Here is a 16,340-nt window from a genome sequence, read left to right as displayed (position 1 = left end):
CATAGTGAACACCCATGTAGCCATAACCTAAATTCAGTTACCAACTCACAGCCTGGTAAATTGCTTTTTAATGAATGTATCTCAGTTCCACACTTCTCAGATACCTGTGCCATTTGTTTATGCTTTGAAGGTAAATAATTACAAGGACATATATTTTAGGGGAGAGACAGGGGCATAGACAAAATACCTAACCTTAAGAACAACATTTTTGGGGTGCCTGGGTGGCTCAGTTAGTTGAGCGACTGCCTTCGGCTCAGGTCATGATCCCGGAGTCCTGGGATCAAGTCCCGCATCGGGCTCCCAGCTCAGCGGGGAGCCTGCTTTTCCCTCTGACCCTCTCCCCTCTCATGCTGTTTCTCTCTCTCTCTCTCTCTCAAATCAATAAAATCTTTAAAAAAAAAAGAACATTTTTATAATTCTTTTGATATTATAAACATCCATTACTCAAAATTTCAGTTATCGTAACAAGAAATCCTTAACAAGATTTAAAATAGTACTTTCTGTATTGTTGGGTAATTTAAATAAGAACTCTGAATATATTTCATTTTTATTCTAGGAAGTCTATAGAAATTTGTATAAGATAACTGACACATGAAAAAATAAATTAAACAAATAGAAGTATATGACAAGCAAAGAAGAGTATTCTCCACTGCAGGGGTTCCATGACCAAAGGAACACTTCTTTTAACATAAATTAACCTAACTTGGTGACCTCTCCTTCATTATTTCAAACTAATTCCTTTGTGCTCTCAAAACTCAAACTTTATTTTCTGCTATTATTATTGTTTTTGTTGGTTTGTCTCTCTTATCTGGGCTGAGCTGAAGTTCAGTGTTACCAAAGTCCAGATTCAAAGAGAAAGAGCAACATATGCAAGATATGCCTTTTATTAGACACACAATCTAATAAAAACAAAAGCATCTTGTTTGGCCACCTTGTATTCTATTGAACAGTGCCATACTGACAGTACAACCAAAGGGAAGATCACTTAGAGCTCACTGATGTTTGGGTTTGTGACGAGTACATTCCTATGAGGGAATCGATTCTGTCAAGACATGTGAAGCTGTCTGGCTTCGCTATTCTGCCATGCATGACTTAACGTGTACCAGAAATGCGACCCTCTAACACATAAATAATCGATAAATAGAGAGAGGTTGTAGCTCTCACCAAATCCTCCCCACTTTCTACTGAATTCTGGGGTAAATCAGTCTTAAATCGTAACACTATTATGGAAATTAAATGAGCTAACCTATACAAAGCATCTAATGCTTATCAGGCATAAACATATTCCATTAAAATTTGGACAAATGAATTAACCGTCTTTTTTAGAAGCTCATTTGTTAGGTTCCTAAGTAAGGGAATCTAAGAAAGCAATACACACTCTTAATAACATGTGACTAAAACCGGGAAAGAAGATAATGACATCTTCATCTCCCTCAAATATGCTACACTAAAATTGCAAAGTAGAAAGGAAATTTTAAAAACATTTTGTTCCCTAGGATCTTAATTTTCAAAAATCTGACAGGAAAAGTAGACACTTTATTTAGAATGGACAAAACTGTTTTTAGAAATGTTCAAGAATCTCTTTAAAGAATCAATAAGCAGCAGTTATTTTTCATACTGTGCTATATCCACACTTGAAGAAACTTCCAAAATTACTTGTAAGAAGTTAAAGAGTTAATTTCTATTCTCCTTAGAATGACACAGAAGACTTACCATATTTCCCATCATCTCTGCCTTGATAATCCTGGCTCCCAATTTATTCTTCTCATCAACACTCAAGATGTGGATGGAATCATCCTCAGGACCACCTCTGCTTGAACAAGACAGATTAAGAGCATATGAAATATAGGGACACTGCAAGTAACGACATCAAGACTGAAATGTTATTTTAATTGACCTCAACAAAATACTTAGGACCAATAGATCATGATTCTAAAACCTTAAAAACAAAACAAACAAAAACCAAAGCTTCAATGATTCACCAAAAATCAACAGTTTAAGGTTCTCCATGAGAATGCCGCAATGGCCTATGGCAGTTATAATAATAACTGACCAAAGTCCCAGCAACAATGAGATTAATAATATGTCAACTATTCTTTACTATTATTTCCATATGCATTTTAAAAAGGAAACAAACAAAAGAAAATTAGAACACTAGAATCAGGCCATAATTCTACATGGCTGGGGCAAGTCTTGTTTGGTGTGATAATTACTTAAGAAACTGTAACCAGGAAATGACATATTTAACTGCATTCAAAGAATAAAAATAATGACCATATGTTCTTTTGCAAAATAAACCCTGAATAACTCAAACAACGTAAACTAATTTATAACTAAGATCATGTGCCAAACCAATACCCTGAAGACAAGAGAAATTTCCAGCCAAGGTTAGAAACCTGGCATATAAGAAGTCCTTATGAAAGATTCCTGCAGGGCAGGCAAGGGGAATGTAGGCCGAGCCTGAAGGACTCCTTAGCGAAAGAGACATAGCTAAGACTTGAGAACTCCAAGGCAACCAGAGGGAGGAGAAAACTGCACAGTGAGAGAACTGCAGAAAAGTGTGGAGAGTTCCCCTTGAATATTCAGCAAGAAACTACCCGTAGTCGGGGAAAGCACCATCCCAAAGATCAGAGGAACAGTATTCAGCATTCTGGGAACAGTGCCTGGTCCCACTAGCCAGTCTAGCAAAAGTCATCATTCAGAAAGCACGGGGTAAAGTATTAAGGGTCTTTCCTCATTACTGGGAAATTATAAACTCTAGAATAAATGTTGATCTAAGCCCACTGAACCAAAATGTTAAAAGCAAGAGTCTAAAGGAGCAAACAGTTTCCAACTAACCTAACCATGTTGCCCCAGGACAAAGCTCAAGAATATTTCCCAGAATGAAAAAATATTAGCACTCAACAAGGTAAAATTCATGATATCTAGTATCCAACCAAAGACTACCAGACACGAAAAGACATAGAAAAATAAGACCCACAAATAGGGGGAAAAATTATCAATCAAAATCAACCCAGAACCAATTCAGATGTAAGAAATTGCAGATAAGAACAGTAAAAGTTATTACTGTTACTGTATTCCATATGTTTGAAAAGTTACAAACCACTAAGATATAAAATAGATCAGAACTGAACTTCTACAGTTGAAAACTACAATGTCTGAGATAAAAAAAATACACTAGATAGGGTTCATGGAAGATTAAACTGCAAAGAAAAAATTTGTGAACTTGAAACCTTAGGAACCAGGCAAAATGAAATAAAAGAGAGAAAAATAATTTTAAAAAATAAAAAGAGCCTCAGAGCTATGAGACAACCTTAAATACCCTTCTGTTCACGTGACTGGAGATCCTGGAAGAAAGAATGGGAGACAGAAGACACAAAGGCCAAATGTTCCTAATTTACTAAAAACTAAAAAACTTGGAGAACCAAGAATCTCAGGGAATCCCAAGCACGCGCACATACACACACACACACACACACACACACACACACACACACACACACACACACTATCTACATCAGGGCATATCATAATCAAATTGCTCAAAACTAGTGATAAAGAGAACACTTTTAAAGCAGCCATAGTGGGGAGAAAAAGAAAGACACTTAGGCACAGAGAAACAATAAGTGCGACAGCAGATTTCTCATCAGAAACAATCCAAGCAAGAACAGCAACACCTGTAAGGTACTTTGAATTGTCAACTGAGAATTCTTTATCAAGTGAAGATATCTTTCAAAAACTTAGTGAAATGAAGACTCTTTCACACACAAAACTGAAAGAATGTTAAAGAAAAGCCTTCAGGCAGAAGAAAAATCATACCAGACTGAAATATGGATCAACCCAAAGGAAGGAAGAGCAACAGAAGTGATGACTACAAGGGTAAATACATAACACTTTTTCTTATTACATAAATCTCTTCCAACTAACTATTCAAACATAGTAACAACATGAGAGGTTTATAACAAGGATAAGTGAAATATATGACAACGCTAACAGAAAGGACGGGGGGATAAATGTAAATAAACTATTGTAAAGTTCTTATGCCATACAGCAGTGGCATAATACCACCTGGAGCTGGGTAAGTTAAAGATGTATACTATCAAATCTAAAGAAACCATTAAAATAACACCAAAAAAATAACAAAAGAAATGAAACAGAATCATAAAAATACGCAATCTAAAATAAGTCAGACATGGGACGCCTGGGTGGCTCAGTTGGTTAAGCATCTGCCTTCGGCTCAGATCATGACCCCAGGGTCCTGGGATCGAGCAGGGAGCCTGATTCCACCTCTGCCTGCCGCTACCCCTGCTTGTGCTCTCTCTCTGACAAATAAAATCTTTAAAAAATAAATACAATGAAATAAAATAAGTCAGATGAAGAGGAAAAAGAGAAAAAAGAACAGACAGGACAAGCAGAAAACAAGTATCAAAATTACAGATTTAAGCCTTATTATATCACATTATATATAAATGATCTAACCATCTGAATTAAAAGGTAAAACTGTCAGACAAAAGAGCAAAACTCAACAGTAAGAAACATACTACAAAGACATAAATATGTTAAACATAAAAGAGTGGAAAAAGATATATCGTTTTAACACTAGTCAAAAAAAAAGTGAAGTGGCTTCTTTAAAATCAAATTATATTACAGAGCAATATTACCAGGGCCAAGAAAGCTTTTTCATTTCAGATGAAAAAGAGGTCAATCCATCAAGAGTACAGAAGAATCCCTAAATGTTTATGCATGTATTAAGAGAGCTTCAAAATACATAAAGCAAAAACTGATAAAATTGCAAACGGAAACAGACTAATTTACAACTATAGTTACAGATTTCAAGACCCTACTCTCAATATTCAATGGAATAAATATATTCTTCAAGGATATGAAAGACTTGAATAACACTAACAACTAACATGACCTAATGAACAATCAGAGAATACTCTACCCAGCAACAGAATACACATTCTTTCCTAGTGCATAGCAACATTTACCAAGAGAGACCATATTCTGAGCCATATAACAAGTCTCAATAAACTTAAAGGGATTTAACTCATATAACTATGTTGTCTAACTCCCATGATATCATTAACAAAGATCTCTGGAAAATCCTCAACTATTTGGAAACTAAAAAGCATATCTGCAAATAACCCACGGTCAAGAACAAAATCAAAGAGAAATTAAAAAGTATTTCAAACTGAATAAAAATATAAACATAATATATCAGAATTTATAGGATTCTACTCAAGTATTACTTAGGGAGAAATTTATAACTCTAAATGCTTATATTAGAAAAGAAAAAAGATCTCAAATCCATGATCTCAGCTTACAACTTAAGAAAGTAGAAAAAGAAGAGCAAATTAAACCCAAGTAAGCAGAACATAAGAAAAAATAAAAATCAGAGTGGAATTAAGTAAAAAAAAACAGAAAAATAAAGAAATTCATTGAAACCAAACCTGGTTAGGACAATCAATGAAATCAGTAAACCTCTAGCCGAACTAATTAGGGGGGGGAAATATACAAATTACCAAGAAAGAAGTGAGAGAAGCAAAATCACTACACATTTTATTTTTTTAAAAGATTTTTATTTATTTATTGAGAGAGAGAGAGAGAATGATAGAGAGAGAGCATGAGAGGAGGGAGAAGCAGATTCCCTGCCAAGCAGGGAGCCCGATGCGGGACTCGATCCCAGGACTCCAGGATCATGACCTGAGCCGAAGGCAGTCACTTAACCAACTGAGCCACCCAGGCGTCCCTCATTACACATTTTAAAGACTTTACAAAAAGATATTCGGACAGCCAATAAGCACATGAAGCGATGCTCAACATCACTCGTCATTAGGGAAATACAAATTAAAACCATGAGATACTGATACACATTCACTAGAATAGCGAAAATTTAAAAGACTGACCATCCCAAGTTCTTGCAAGTACGTAGAGGAACTCTTAAGTCTCATACACTGTTAGTGGGAATGTAAAATGATACAACTCAGTAAAACCATTTCACAGTTTCTTAAAATTAAAGTCACAATTACCTTATGATTTAGCCATTCCTCTCCTAGGTATTTACCCAAGAGAAAAGGAAGCATACGTCCATACAAAGATTTGTACATGAATGTTCAAAGAAGCTTTATGTATAATAGCTAAAAACTGGAAACATTCTAAATGTCCAGCAACAGGTGAACAGAAAAACTGTGTTATATCAAAAAAAAGAATAAATCATTGTTATATGCAACAACATGGATGAAGTTCAAATAATTATGCAGAGTGAAAGCCAGACAAAAAAAGAGTGCATAACATATGATCCCACTTACATAAAACTCTAGAAAATTCAAACTAGTCTATAATTAAAGAAAGCAGACGAGTGGAAGTCTAGGGGGGTTTGTAAGGGTGTGGGGGGAGGTGGGAGAAAAGAATTATAAAAGGGTACCAGGAAACTCGGGGGGGGTGATGGTTTCATAAGAATATACATACTTCAAAACTTACCAAATTACACATTTTATATATATGCAGTTCAATTACATGTCAATCATACCTCAATAGTTGTTGTTTTTTTTTTTTAAAGATTTTATTTATTTATTTGAGAGAGCGAGAGAGAGAGAGAGCATGTGAGAGGGGGGAGGGTCAGAGGGAGAAGCAAACTCCCTGCTGAGCAGGGAGCCCGATGCGGGACTCGATCCCGGGACTCCAGGATCATGACCTGAGCCGAAGGCAGTCGCTTAACCAACTGAGCCACCCAGGCGCCCCAATAGTTGTTTTTCAAAACCCTCAAAGAGGAGTGATAAAAATTTTTAAGCTGAAAAACCTGTCATAATCTCATTTATAAAGGATGTAGCTATGATAGTCCTAATTTTCCTGAATTGCTAGATACCATCGTATGCTACTGAAATTAACTTGAGTTTTCAACATACATTCTGAGCAAGTAATAGCAAAATATATAAACAGACCTTCAAATCAAAACTTTACCCAACAATCAGTTATTTTGAAGTAGCAAATTCCTTTTGGGCAAAAAAATATAAATCTTTCAGTAGATAGCATTTGAGTTTTTAAAAAACTAAATAAAAATCAAAAAGATTTATTTTTTAAAAAGATATTAATATCTGCAGAAATTCTGTAAGATCCATTTCTTCTCATATCAAGGAAAGAAAAAACAACACCCTGGTGCTCAGACTAAGAAACCTAAAATATTGCAGGTGAAGCACCATTAGAAAGGAACATGTTTTTGCTCCCCTCAAGTTCTCTCAGTCTTTTTATTTTTTTATTTTATTTTATTTTGATACACTGATGCTTACTGAGAACGTCCCCATGCCAGACACTGTGAAGTTAACTTTATTCCCTTACTTTTTTTTTTGAGATGTGACATATTTTTTCTTCCAAATTTTTATTTAAATTCTAGTTAGTTAACATATGGTGTAATATTGGTGTCAGTAGAATTTAGTGATTCATCACTTACATATAACACCCAGTGCTCATCATAGTAAGTGCCCTCCTGCATGCCCATCCCCCCTCTTGCCCATCCCCCCCCCCCCCACCTACCTTGGTCACACCCTCGGTTTGTTCTCTATCCTCAAGAGTCTCTTATGGTTTGCTTCCCTCTCTCTCTTTTTTTTTTTTTCTCCCTTCCCACACATTCATCTGTTTTGTTTCCTAAATTCCACATATGAGTGAAATCATATGGTATTTGTCTTTCTCTGACTCAGTCCACATTCTAAAAACCAATTCAGGAGAAGAGTAGAGACACTGCATTCATGAAGCATTAGCACCCTTTATATGCTTCTGTATGTTGAGGTACCACTTGTATTGTTAGTTGCACTTTTTTGCATGGAAAATATTTTTCAGTAACTGTTTCCAAATTAAATTCTGAGGTACACATCATTTTTATTGTATTGTAAATGTACTTTTTTTAATTTCAGGTAACCCAATCATATTTCAATAAAAAGCTTGGCTTCCTTTTCTCAACTTGTATTCTTTCTCAATTAATTCCCCAAAATTCTCTGCTTTGAAAACTTACCATTCATGTCCTTTATGTAGGAATTATAAATATTAAATTTTATATGTATGTATAATGCATAACAAATTTAAATAACCACACTCCCTGCCCTTTCTAAAAAGTTATCAGTACAATTACTCGCCCCCACGAAGTCGGCTTGTCGTCTGCCTCTTAAACTTCCCGGCTTCCCACTTACACCCAGTGAGTCCAACCTCCGAAACCCCCAGCTCTCCCTGCACAGCTTTCCCGGATCCCACCCCCCAGTGATGTCTCAGAAGTCGGTCATCCCTTCTTGTACAAGGATCTGTACCTATACCTGTGACGTGAAGTACCACGGCGTCACGCACCTGTATTTGTTCACACGCCTGTATGTAACTGACTCGTTGCTCCTATGAGCTCCTTGAAGGCAGATACTATGTCGCACCTATTTTTATGCCACTAGAGCTAGGAAACAGGCGCATTCAGTAAATATAAGATAAACAGCAGAAAGAATGTGTCAAGGCCATCTAATTTAAGTTCCAAGGGACATGCTTGGCACAAAAATAACCTCCCCTGTCCCTGTAATCCTTGTCACATCAGACCAGATACTTTTTTCAAATCTAAGTAAAAGTTTATTTCTCAAACTTTGAGTTTCCAAGGATTACTTAAAGAAAATATGATACGCACATGGGCCAAAAATTCATCAATAATTTTTGGTAAAAATAAAATAAGCTAATAAGTCATAAAAATGAGAGGACATTTCAATTTTATGAGCTGTGTATGAATTAAATTGTTCATCACTTTTTTCCTTCTGAAGCTACTAAAATCACTGGGGTCCATATCCAGACTAAAAAGAATACCAATATTATGGGGATGATTTGTTGAAAAACACTGACCTAAATTGTCAGGAATTTCTGTAATTTTCTTCTGTCATTCACACTCTACAGCCACACCTTCCTCTTTACCATTTCCACCCCAGGCTAATCCTCCTACTTGTAGGAAGACACGGGCTCCTACATTCATCCACAGTAACCTTGGGATCTTGCTCAGTTATGCCATCTATCATCTCTCTTCTAAAATCAATACTCTTTTCCATTAATATATAAATGTATTCAAGTGTCTGCACCTTAAAAGAAAAAAAAGGAGATCCTCCACTTAACCCACATCTCCCACGTACACTTTCCACCTCTACCATCTCATGAACCACAATCAAAACTTAGTCTATGAAATCTGGCTAATAAATCCTCTTTTCCAATGATAATATTCTTGATTAAATTGCTGAAGAGCTCTATTATTTCTATCCAAAGGCATATCTTTGTCATTTTACTTGACTCTTCCCCTTTTTTGAGAACTTTACTCTTCCCATCACTCTCAGTACGCAAGCTTAAAGATTTAATCAAGAGGACAACGAAGGGATGCTGAACTCCAACCAAAGCTCACAAATTTCAAGAAGATAACTGGAATCCCAAGAGACCTTTAAAAGCAGGAACTCTCACTGTCATGAAATTTGTACTCCTACATCTTTTTTTTTTTGGAGGGGGGCATTTTCTAACAGGAATTGTTTATTAGTAGATAAAAAAGTAGATAAGGATAAATTAGATATACAAGAATTCCAAACATCTCTGATACTAATATCTTCAACACACTTCCTAAAACAGTAATAGGTTTCAAATAAAGACATTAAAATGGGTCGTTGGGCACACAAAGAATGAAGAACACAAAGACCTCATCTTGTCAATACCAAAGCAAAGACACTGCCTAGCAGCAAACAGCAGGTAACAGACTACTCCTTACTTTCTCTAAGCATTTACAATGATGAGCAAATACTCTGAAAGAAACATTGCTATGACATCTGCAATTATCCTATAAAAAGAAAAAAGTACAAGTATTTCTCATTTTCCAGGATTACTGGTAAATTTCAGAAGTCCTCTTTGTAATTAATTTCTAAAAAGCAAATCCTATTTTCCCATTAAAATATACTCTCTTTACAGCACACACCCAACTCTGGCTGAAAACTTGTGAGGAAAAAGTAATTAAAAACGCTGCACCCCAATAATATTTCAGAAACATTTCAGAATATTGCAATTATTCTTTGCCTGCTGGCAGTGTTCACAAATCTCCTCCCTTTAATTATTCATTTCTTGCCATTGCCACTTGTTCTCAAATTTTCTCCCTGTCCAAGGATCTCATGACTTATACTCAAAACCTTCAGAACCTGCCATCCTTCTGCTGTCCTGCTAGGCTACCACAGCAAACTCTGCCAAGAATGATATCCAAAGGCTAAAATAGTATATAGAACAGGTTAGTTCCTGATATCAACTTTATAAAATTAAGAACATCACACTAGTTTTTTTGTTCATATTGCAAACTATTCTAGGTTTCAAAATCCAAAATACAGAGCTGATACATTTTCCAACAAAATTATACACATTTCTAAGAATAATAAGCTTAAAGATCTTGAGCACATGGACCACTTCTAGAGGATGTTTTCTGCCTACCTAAGATAACTGCAGGGCATAAAGAAGACAAAGGAAAAGAATGAAAAACCTCATCACAGTAAGAATGGACGAAAGGAAGGATGAAAAAGAAGAGTGAAACAGTAAGAACACACAACTGTAACACTGATAAAAACACTGTGTTACAGGAAAACCATAAAGAGCTCTCACTGAGAACTCAACGAGTAACCGCAAGACATGACCAGTTAGCAAAAACAAAATAAAAACAAACAAACATCTGTAAAAATACGCCAAACTTCACCCATACTTAAAGAAACGCAAATCAAGGAATGACTCCGTTTCTGAAGTATGTATACCACCAAGATAAAAAAGTTCAATAATACTGTTGGCAAGGAAAAGAAAAGTCATTCTAATATTTGACCAGTAAGAGAGTAAATCGGTTAATATAACAAAATACATAAATAAAATCCCACTGCTTGGAATTTATTTTACAGCTATATTTAATCAGTGTGCAAAGATACACATTACAAAACTATTCACTGCAGCATTATTGTAAGCGGGACAAACTAGAAACAACCTAAAGTCCATCAACAGGAGACCGAGGAGAAATACCAGCTTCTATCTACGTTTTAACAGACTGTTAAAGAGCCTGTAAAAAGTACATACATAAAAACTGATGTGAAAAGATCTTTAAAGGTAACGATTGGGAAAGAAAAAAACAAGGTCCAGAATAATATATACATTGTGAGGCTATGTAACTTAAACATATAATTAAGTTTTTTATATATAATTATATATAGTATCTCTTGTAAAAACGTCACAAACTCAGAAAATGGCTAAGTGTTACATACAACTGCCAGATAAAAAACATGATGTCTAGTCAAATTTGAATTCCAGGTAAACAAAAAAATTTTTTTAGTGTAAGTCTGTGCAAATACTGCAAGGGACATACTTCTCCTTGTTTGCTAAATCCGGTAACCCTAGGTAACATAACACTCTGCAAGTTACAACCTCAAGGGCTTCAGTTTCCCCATTTGGAAAATGCAGGAGTCACACTACTTTTTTCTAGTTCTAAAATCAGTTCTGTGATTTTTTTCCCCTACTCCTAAAATTCAGTAGTTCTAAAGCTCCCTAGAATTCTAGCATTTTATAAAGAATTCAGCATATACCTAGGATAATGTTCACACAAACTAACAGCTTCTCACAATCCTTCACTGACTCTTTCCAGTCCTTGAAAATAGGCATTCTTCAACATCCTTCCTTGGTCTCTTACTTCCAAACACTCACACAGGCTCAGGAATTTTTCTGTCTTTCACATATATGTAATTTCTAGATTGTTCTTTCCTTCTCCAGTCAATCATGGAATTCATAGAAAGCTTCAAACCAACTGTAACATCAAAATAACACAGCTAACAAAAATACTGGCTTCATGGACGTCTGGGTGTCTCAGCCAGTTAAGCATCCAACTCTTCATTTCGGCTCAGGTCAAGATCTCAGGGTCCTAAGATCGAGCCCTGCATCAGGCTCTGAGCTCAGCGGGGAGTATGCTTGGGATTCTCTCCCTCTGCCACTCTCCCTGCTTGAGCTCTCTCTATCTCTAAAAATAAATAAGTCTTATAATATAATATTTTATATATATATATATATATATATAGCTTCTAATGAATGCCTATATTATAGTTAACTCTGTAGGAAACTTACAACTTAAATACGACCTACAAATATGGAACCAGATGAAATACTGAAAGACTATTTCACATACAGCTGTAGTCACAGAAGTCAAGACCTGCAGATTGACCAAATGTTGGAGCAACCCTGACGATGAAAGAAAATAAAGAGTCTCATCCTACCAGCAGGTGGGGATGAGAAATAGTGTACGTTCCAGAGTACCTGGAGTAAAGCCTGGGCAACTGCATATGTATACAGCCTTAGACATTCTCTAAGCCCTGTTATGTTTATGCAGTCAATACAACTAGATCTCTCCCTTGGTTTCCTGGGAACAAAGCCCTGACTTGAACCAGAGCCCACGTGAGTGGAGCTCCCACCACTCGGTCCAGGTTTTGCCAGCTCCTCCCACTAAAAGCTATACAAGGCACTTTAGAATCCATGGCTTCAGATGGAATTGCTAACAGAAACAATTCACCAGGCTCACGAGCCCAAACCACAGTGCTGATATATCTATACTGCCACTACCGAATTCTATCATTTCCTAAAGCCTCCTCCTGAAGTGTCTCATTCATTTGGAGGTATTTTTAAACATAGTTTGATGATCATTCTAGCATAAGCTAATCATTATCCTTTGGACACTTATTTTCCATTTCTGGCTATCTCCAATGAAGACCAGCGCTACAGCTAAATCAATTTTTCCTAGGTTTGATCCCACTCAACCTGGGTTTCCGGTTCTACTGACCCAGCCCTGTATACAAGTACCACAGGTTCAAGATAACACCAGTCAATGCTACCTATTTTCCTAATTATTACAGATGCAACCACTACCCTATCCATATTTTCCTTTTAAAATGCTAACATCTTTAAAACCTGTCAACTGTCAAAAGGGGATTATTTCTTTCTCTGAAAAAGAGTAACAGTAATTCCTGCTTCCCTCTGCAGGATCTTTCATATACCGTTTTCACTTCATATGTGGGCTATGGCAGCATATTTTCCTTCAATCTCCCAGACCTCCACTCGGCATGCAATATTTACAATTATGATTACACGTAACAATGGAACAATTTCCTTTGGAAAGCAATAAGGCAGCAGTAACAGTCTACCAAAATACTTCCTGTAGCATATTCATTTAAAGGGATTATGAACTCAATTCATTTTTTAGATTGCAAAAAAGCAACAAATTTTAAGATAATATAGCTACTGAATTCTTCTTTCATTTGTTAAATAAAACTGTGAAATGTAATGCAACCCATAAAACAAGGCTACTGTTTTGTTAAATGTGCGTATCTTACCTCTTCCACAAAACGTAAGAAACAGAAGAACATAACTCATATCTACTTAATAAACGATACTCTGCAAATACAGCTCACTTCTTTGAATCCTCTGCAATTTAATATTCATTCATCAGTTTAAAAAACAAACAAAATACCCGGCAAATGGAGACTTCCTGTCCTGCAGATGCTCTTTCTTCAGAGAGTCATCTCTCAGGCTTTCATCTTGTGATTTTTCTCTCACGTCTTCTGAAATGTGCCCAGAGTCCACACTGCCCCTAGTTTCTAATGATCTTCGATATGAAGATTTCCTGTCTCCTTCCCTTTCGTTGGATTGGCTCCACGATGAAAAACTTTCTTCACTGTTTTCTGTAGATTTTCGAAAACCATAACGCACAGAATCCTGAGCAACCAATGCTGAAGATGAACTAGAAGGTTCACAATTTCTGCCCTTGCTACGAAATGACAGTTCTTCATCATCAGAGGGTCTTAAAAATTTAGGTTGCAAATTTCCAAGACAAGAAAAGTCCTGATTTTCCCTTGGATTGGATCGTCTTCTACAGGTTTCTAAAGACCCACACCTATTATCTTTTTCATCACCACTAGACTTATCTTTATTGGTGGTGTTTGTAGTATCTGTTGAACTATATCTATGCCTTAAATTTTTATTATATTTTACCAAGTCTGATTTTCTACTTTCTTGACTACTTTGTGCTTTATCTGAGTATGCTGGTTTCCTCCACCGCTCTCGTTTATAATCTTCTTTGGTGGATGCAGTTTTTTCAGCTTCTTCTAATTTTGACTGAAATACTTCCAATGACTACAAAGGAGAGAAATTAAACAAAATATCTAAAATTAAAGAAGGTTCAATGACTTGTACCCCCATATGCCACTGTGCCATGATATACTGTCACCCAACAAAGAAGAGACGAAAAGACCCATATGATCATCCTAATTGATAAGGGCTTAAGTATGCCCCCTTCCAATTCCTAGGTTGAAGCCTTAACCCCTAGTACTCAAAACAGGACAGCATTTAGAGACAGGCACTTGAAAGATGTGATTAAGTTAAAAGTTCAGTTGGGCCCTAATTCAATCTGATGGATATCCTTAAAAGAAGAAGAAATTTGGAAATACAAAGACATAGAATGGATGAGCACACAAAGAGAAAATCCACGTGAGAGACACAGGTGAAACGCAGAGCTGCCCCAGGAGAAACCAAACATTGTAACGCCTTGATCTTGGACTTCAATTCTCCTGAATTATGAGAAATTAGATTTCTGTTGTTTAAGCCACCTAGCCTATGGAACTTTGTTATGGTAGTCCTAGCAAACTAAATATACTACCCTAAAATAAATGCTTAAAAAAATGTGATTAATCAACAAAAAGTTACCAAATAATGAAAAATTCTGGGAACTCAAAAGAAGATCCACTATACCAAATGCCCAGCACTAAAACAAAATATTATACAGAAAACAGTGAAGACATCATTTCTAAAAAATTAATTCCCATCAGTGAGATTCAAGAGGCTGCTACATTACTAAAACATAACAGACTCTCATGAAAAACAAGAGTTCAAGAACAAAGAAAAACTTGTAAATGAAAACTATGTGTCCAAAAACATAAAGATATAGTGAACAGAAGAACAGAAAGTATTGCATCCAATACTAGTTAATTCAACACGAGCCTGGGCATTCTCTCTACTTAGGAAAAGATGGTAAGCAGATGTAATAAGGAAAAAAGACACAAGGACAATTAATTCTAAGAGTCTATTATGCATACATGAATACTACCAGAAGGAAAGAGAGAAGATAGAAGAAAGCATTAACAAAATAATTATAAAAATAATATAAGAAAATTTCTCTAGTTAATTTTCCAGGTATGAAGGGCTCATCTGGTAGCCTTAGGAGAGGGGAGAAAATGAAGCATATAAAGACTCATACATAAAAAAATCCTAATTCTGGGGGTGCCTGGGTGGCTTAAGCTCTTGGTTTCTGACTCTTGGTTTCAGCTCAGGTCATGATCTCACGGGTTGTGACATCAAGCCCCAAGTGAGTCTCTGCACTCACGGTGGAGTCGGCTTGAAGATTCTCTCCCTCTGCCCCTCCCCGCACTCATATGCATGCACTCTCTCACTCTCTCTCTCTCTAAAATAAAGAAATCTTGGGGTGCCTGGAGGGCTCAGTTGTTAAGTGTCTGCCTTCAGCTCAGGTCATGATTCCAGGGTCCTGGGATCGAGCCCCGGAATGGGCTCCCTGCTTGGCGGGAAGCCTGCTTCTCCCTCTCCCACTCCCCCTGCTTGTGTTCCTCTCTCACTGTGTCTCTCTCTGTCAAATAAATAAATAAAATATTTAAAAAATAATAAAATAAAATAAATCTTTACCAAAAAAAACACTAATTCTTGAGTCTCAAAATACATACATGCACAAAACAAAAAATTCTTCACAAAAATTAGATCAGAGAAGGAGGCAGTAAGCATGAGCTGTAAACAGATGGGAGTAGGCAAATAACACATTACCTACAAAGTAAAGAAGGTAAAACCCTTGCGGCACCTGGGTGGCTCAGTGAGTTGACCATGAGACTTTTGATTTCAGCTCAGGTCATGCATGATCTGAGATTGAGATCATGAGATTGAGCCCCATGTCAGACTCCACACTCAGTGCCTACAATTCTCTCTCCCTCTCCCTCTTTAAAAAAAAAAAAAAAAAGTAAAACTGTTATCAACTCTTCATCTCTAATACTAAATACTACAAGCTACAGGATAATGAAATAAAGATCAAATTATGAAAGAAAAAGACAAGGCAATAATTCCTTACAGAATTCAATTCACAGTCAAACTATCCTTACCTGGCAAGGACAAAAGAAAGTCATTTTCAAAAATACAAGGAATCAGAAAGCAAACCATTTACTATTAGGTGCAGGGGAAATCACTCAGGATCATTAAGCCAAACCATAAGGCAATTAGGGCAAAGATGGCTGAAA

The 16,340-nt window shown here is 36.3% G+C and overlaps 1 protein-coding gene across 1 annotated transcript in view; it reads right to left on the bottom strand.

Annotated features, from left to right (window-relative positions):
• The window catches only part of CWF19L2 (CWF19 like cell cycle control factor 2), a 119,895-nt gene that overhangs the window by 70,694 nt on the left and 32,861 nt on the right, over positions 1-16,340 (bottom strand). The window contains exons 8-9 of the mRNA XM_028105944.2: positions 13,520-14,181; positions 1,714-1,810 (exon numbers count right to left, since the gene is read on the bottom strand). Coding sequence (XP_027961745.2) covers positions 1,714-1,810; positions 13,520-14,181 — 759 coding nt within the window. The remainder of the gene's footprint in view (positions 1-1,713; positions 1,811-13,519; positions 14,182-16,340) is intronic.

The sequence above is a fragment of the Eumetopias jubatus genome, unplaced genomic scaffold, assembly GCF_037043125.1.
Source record: "Eumetopias jubatus isolate StellerSeaLion01/CBP00866 unplaced genomic scaffold, mEumJub1_p1.0 scaffold_13, whole genome shotgun sequence".
NCBI classification, from domain to species: Eukaryota; Metazoa; Chordata; class Mammalia; order Carnivora; family Otariidae; genus Eumetopias; species Eumetopias jubatus.
Note: the sequence above shows the minus strand (reverse complement) of the source record. Positions and strands in the feature narration are given on the sequence as shown.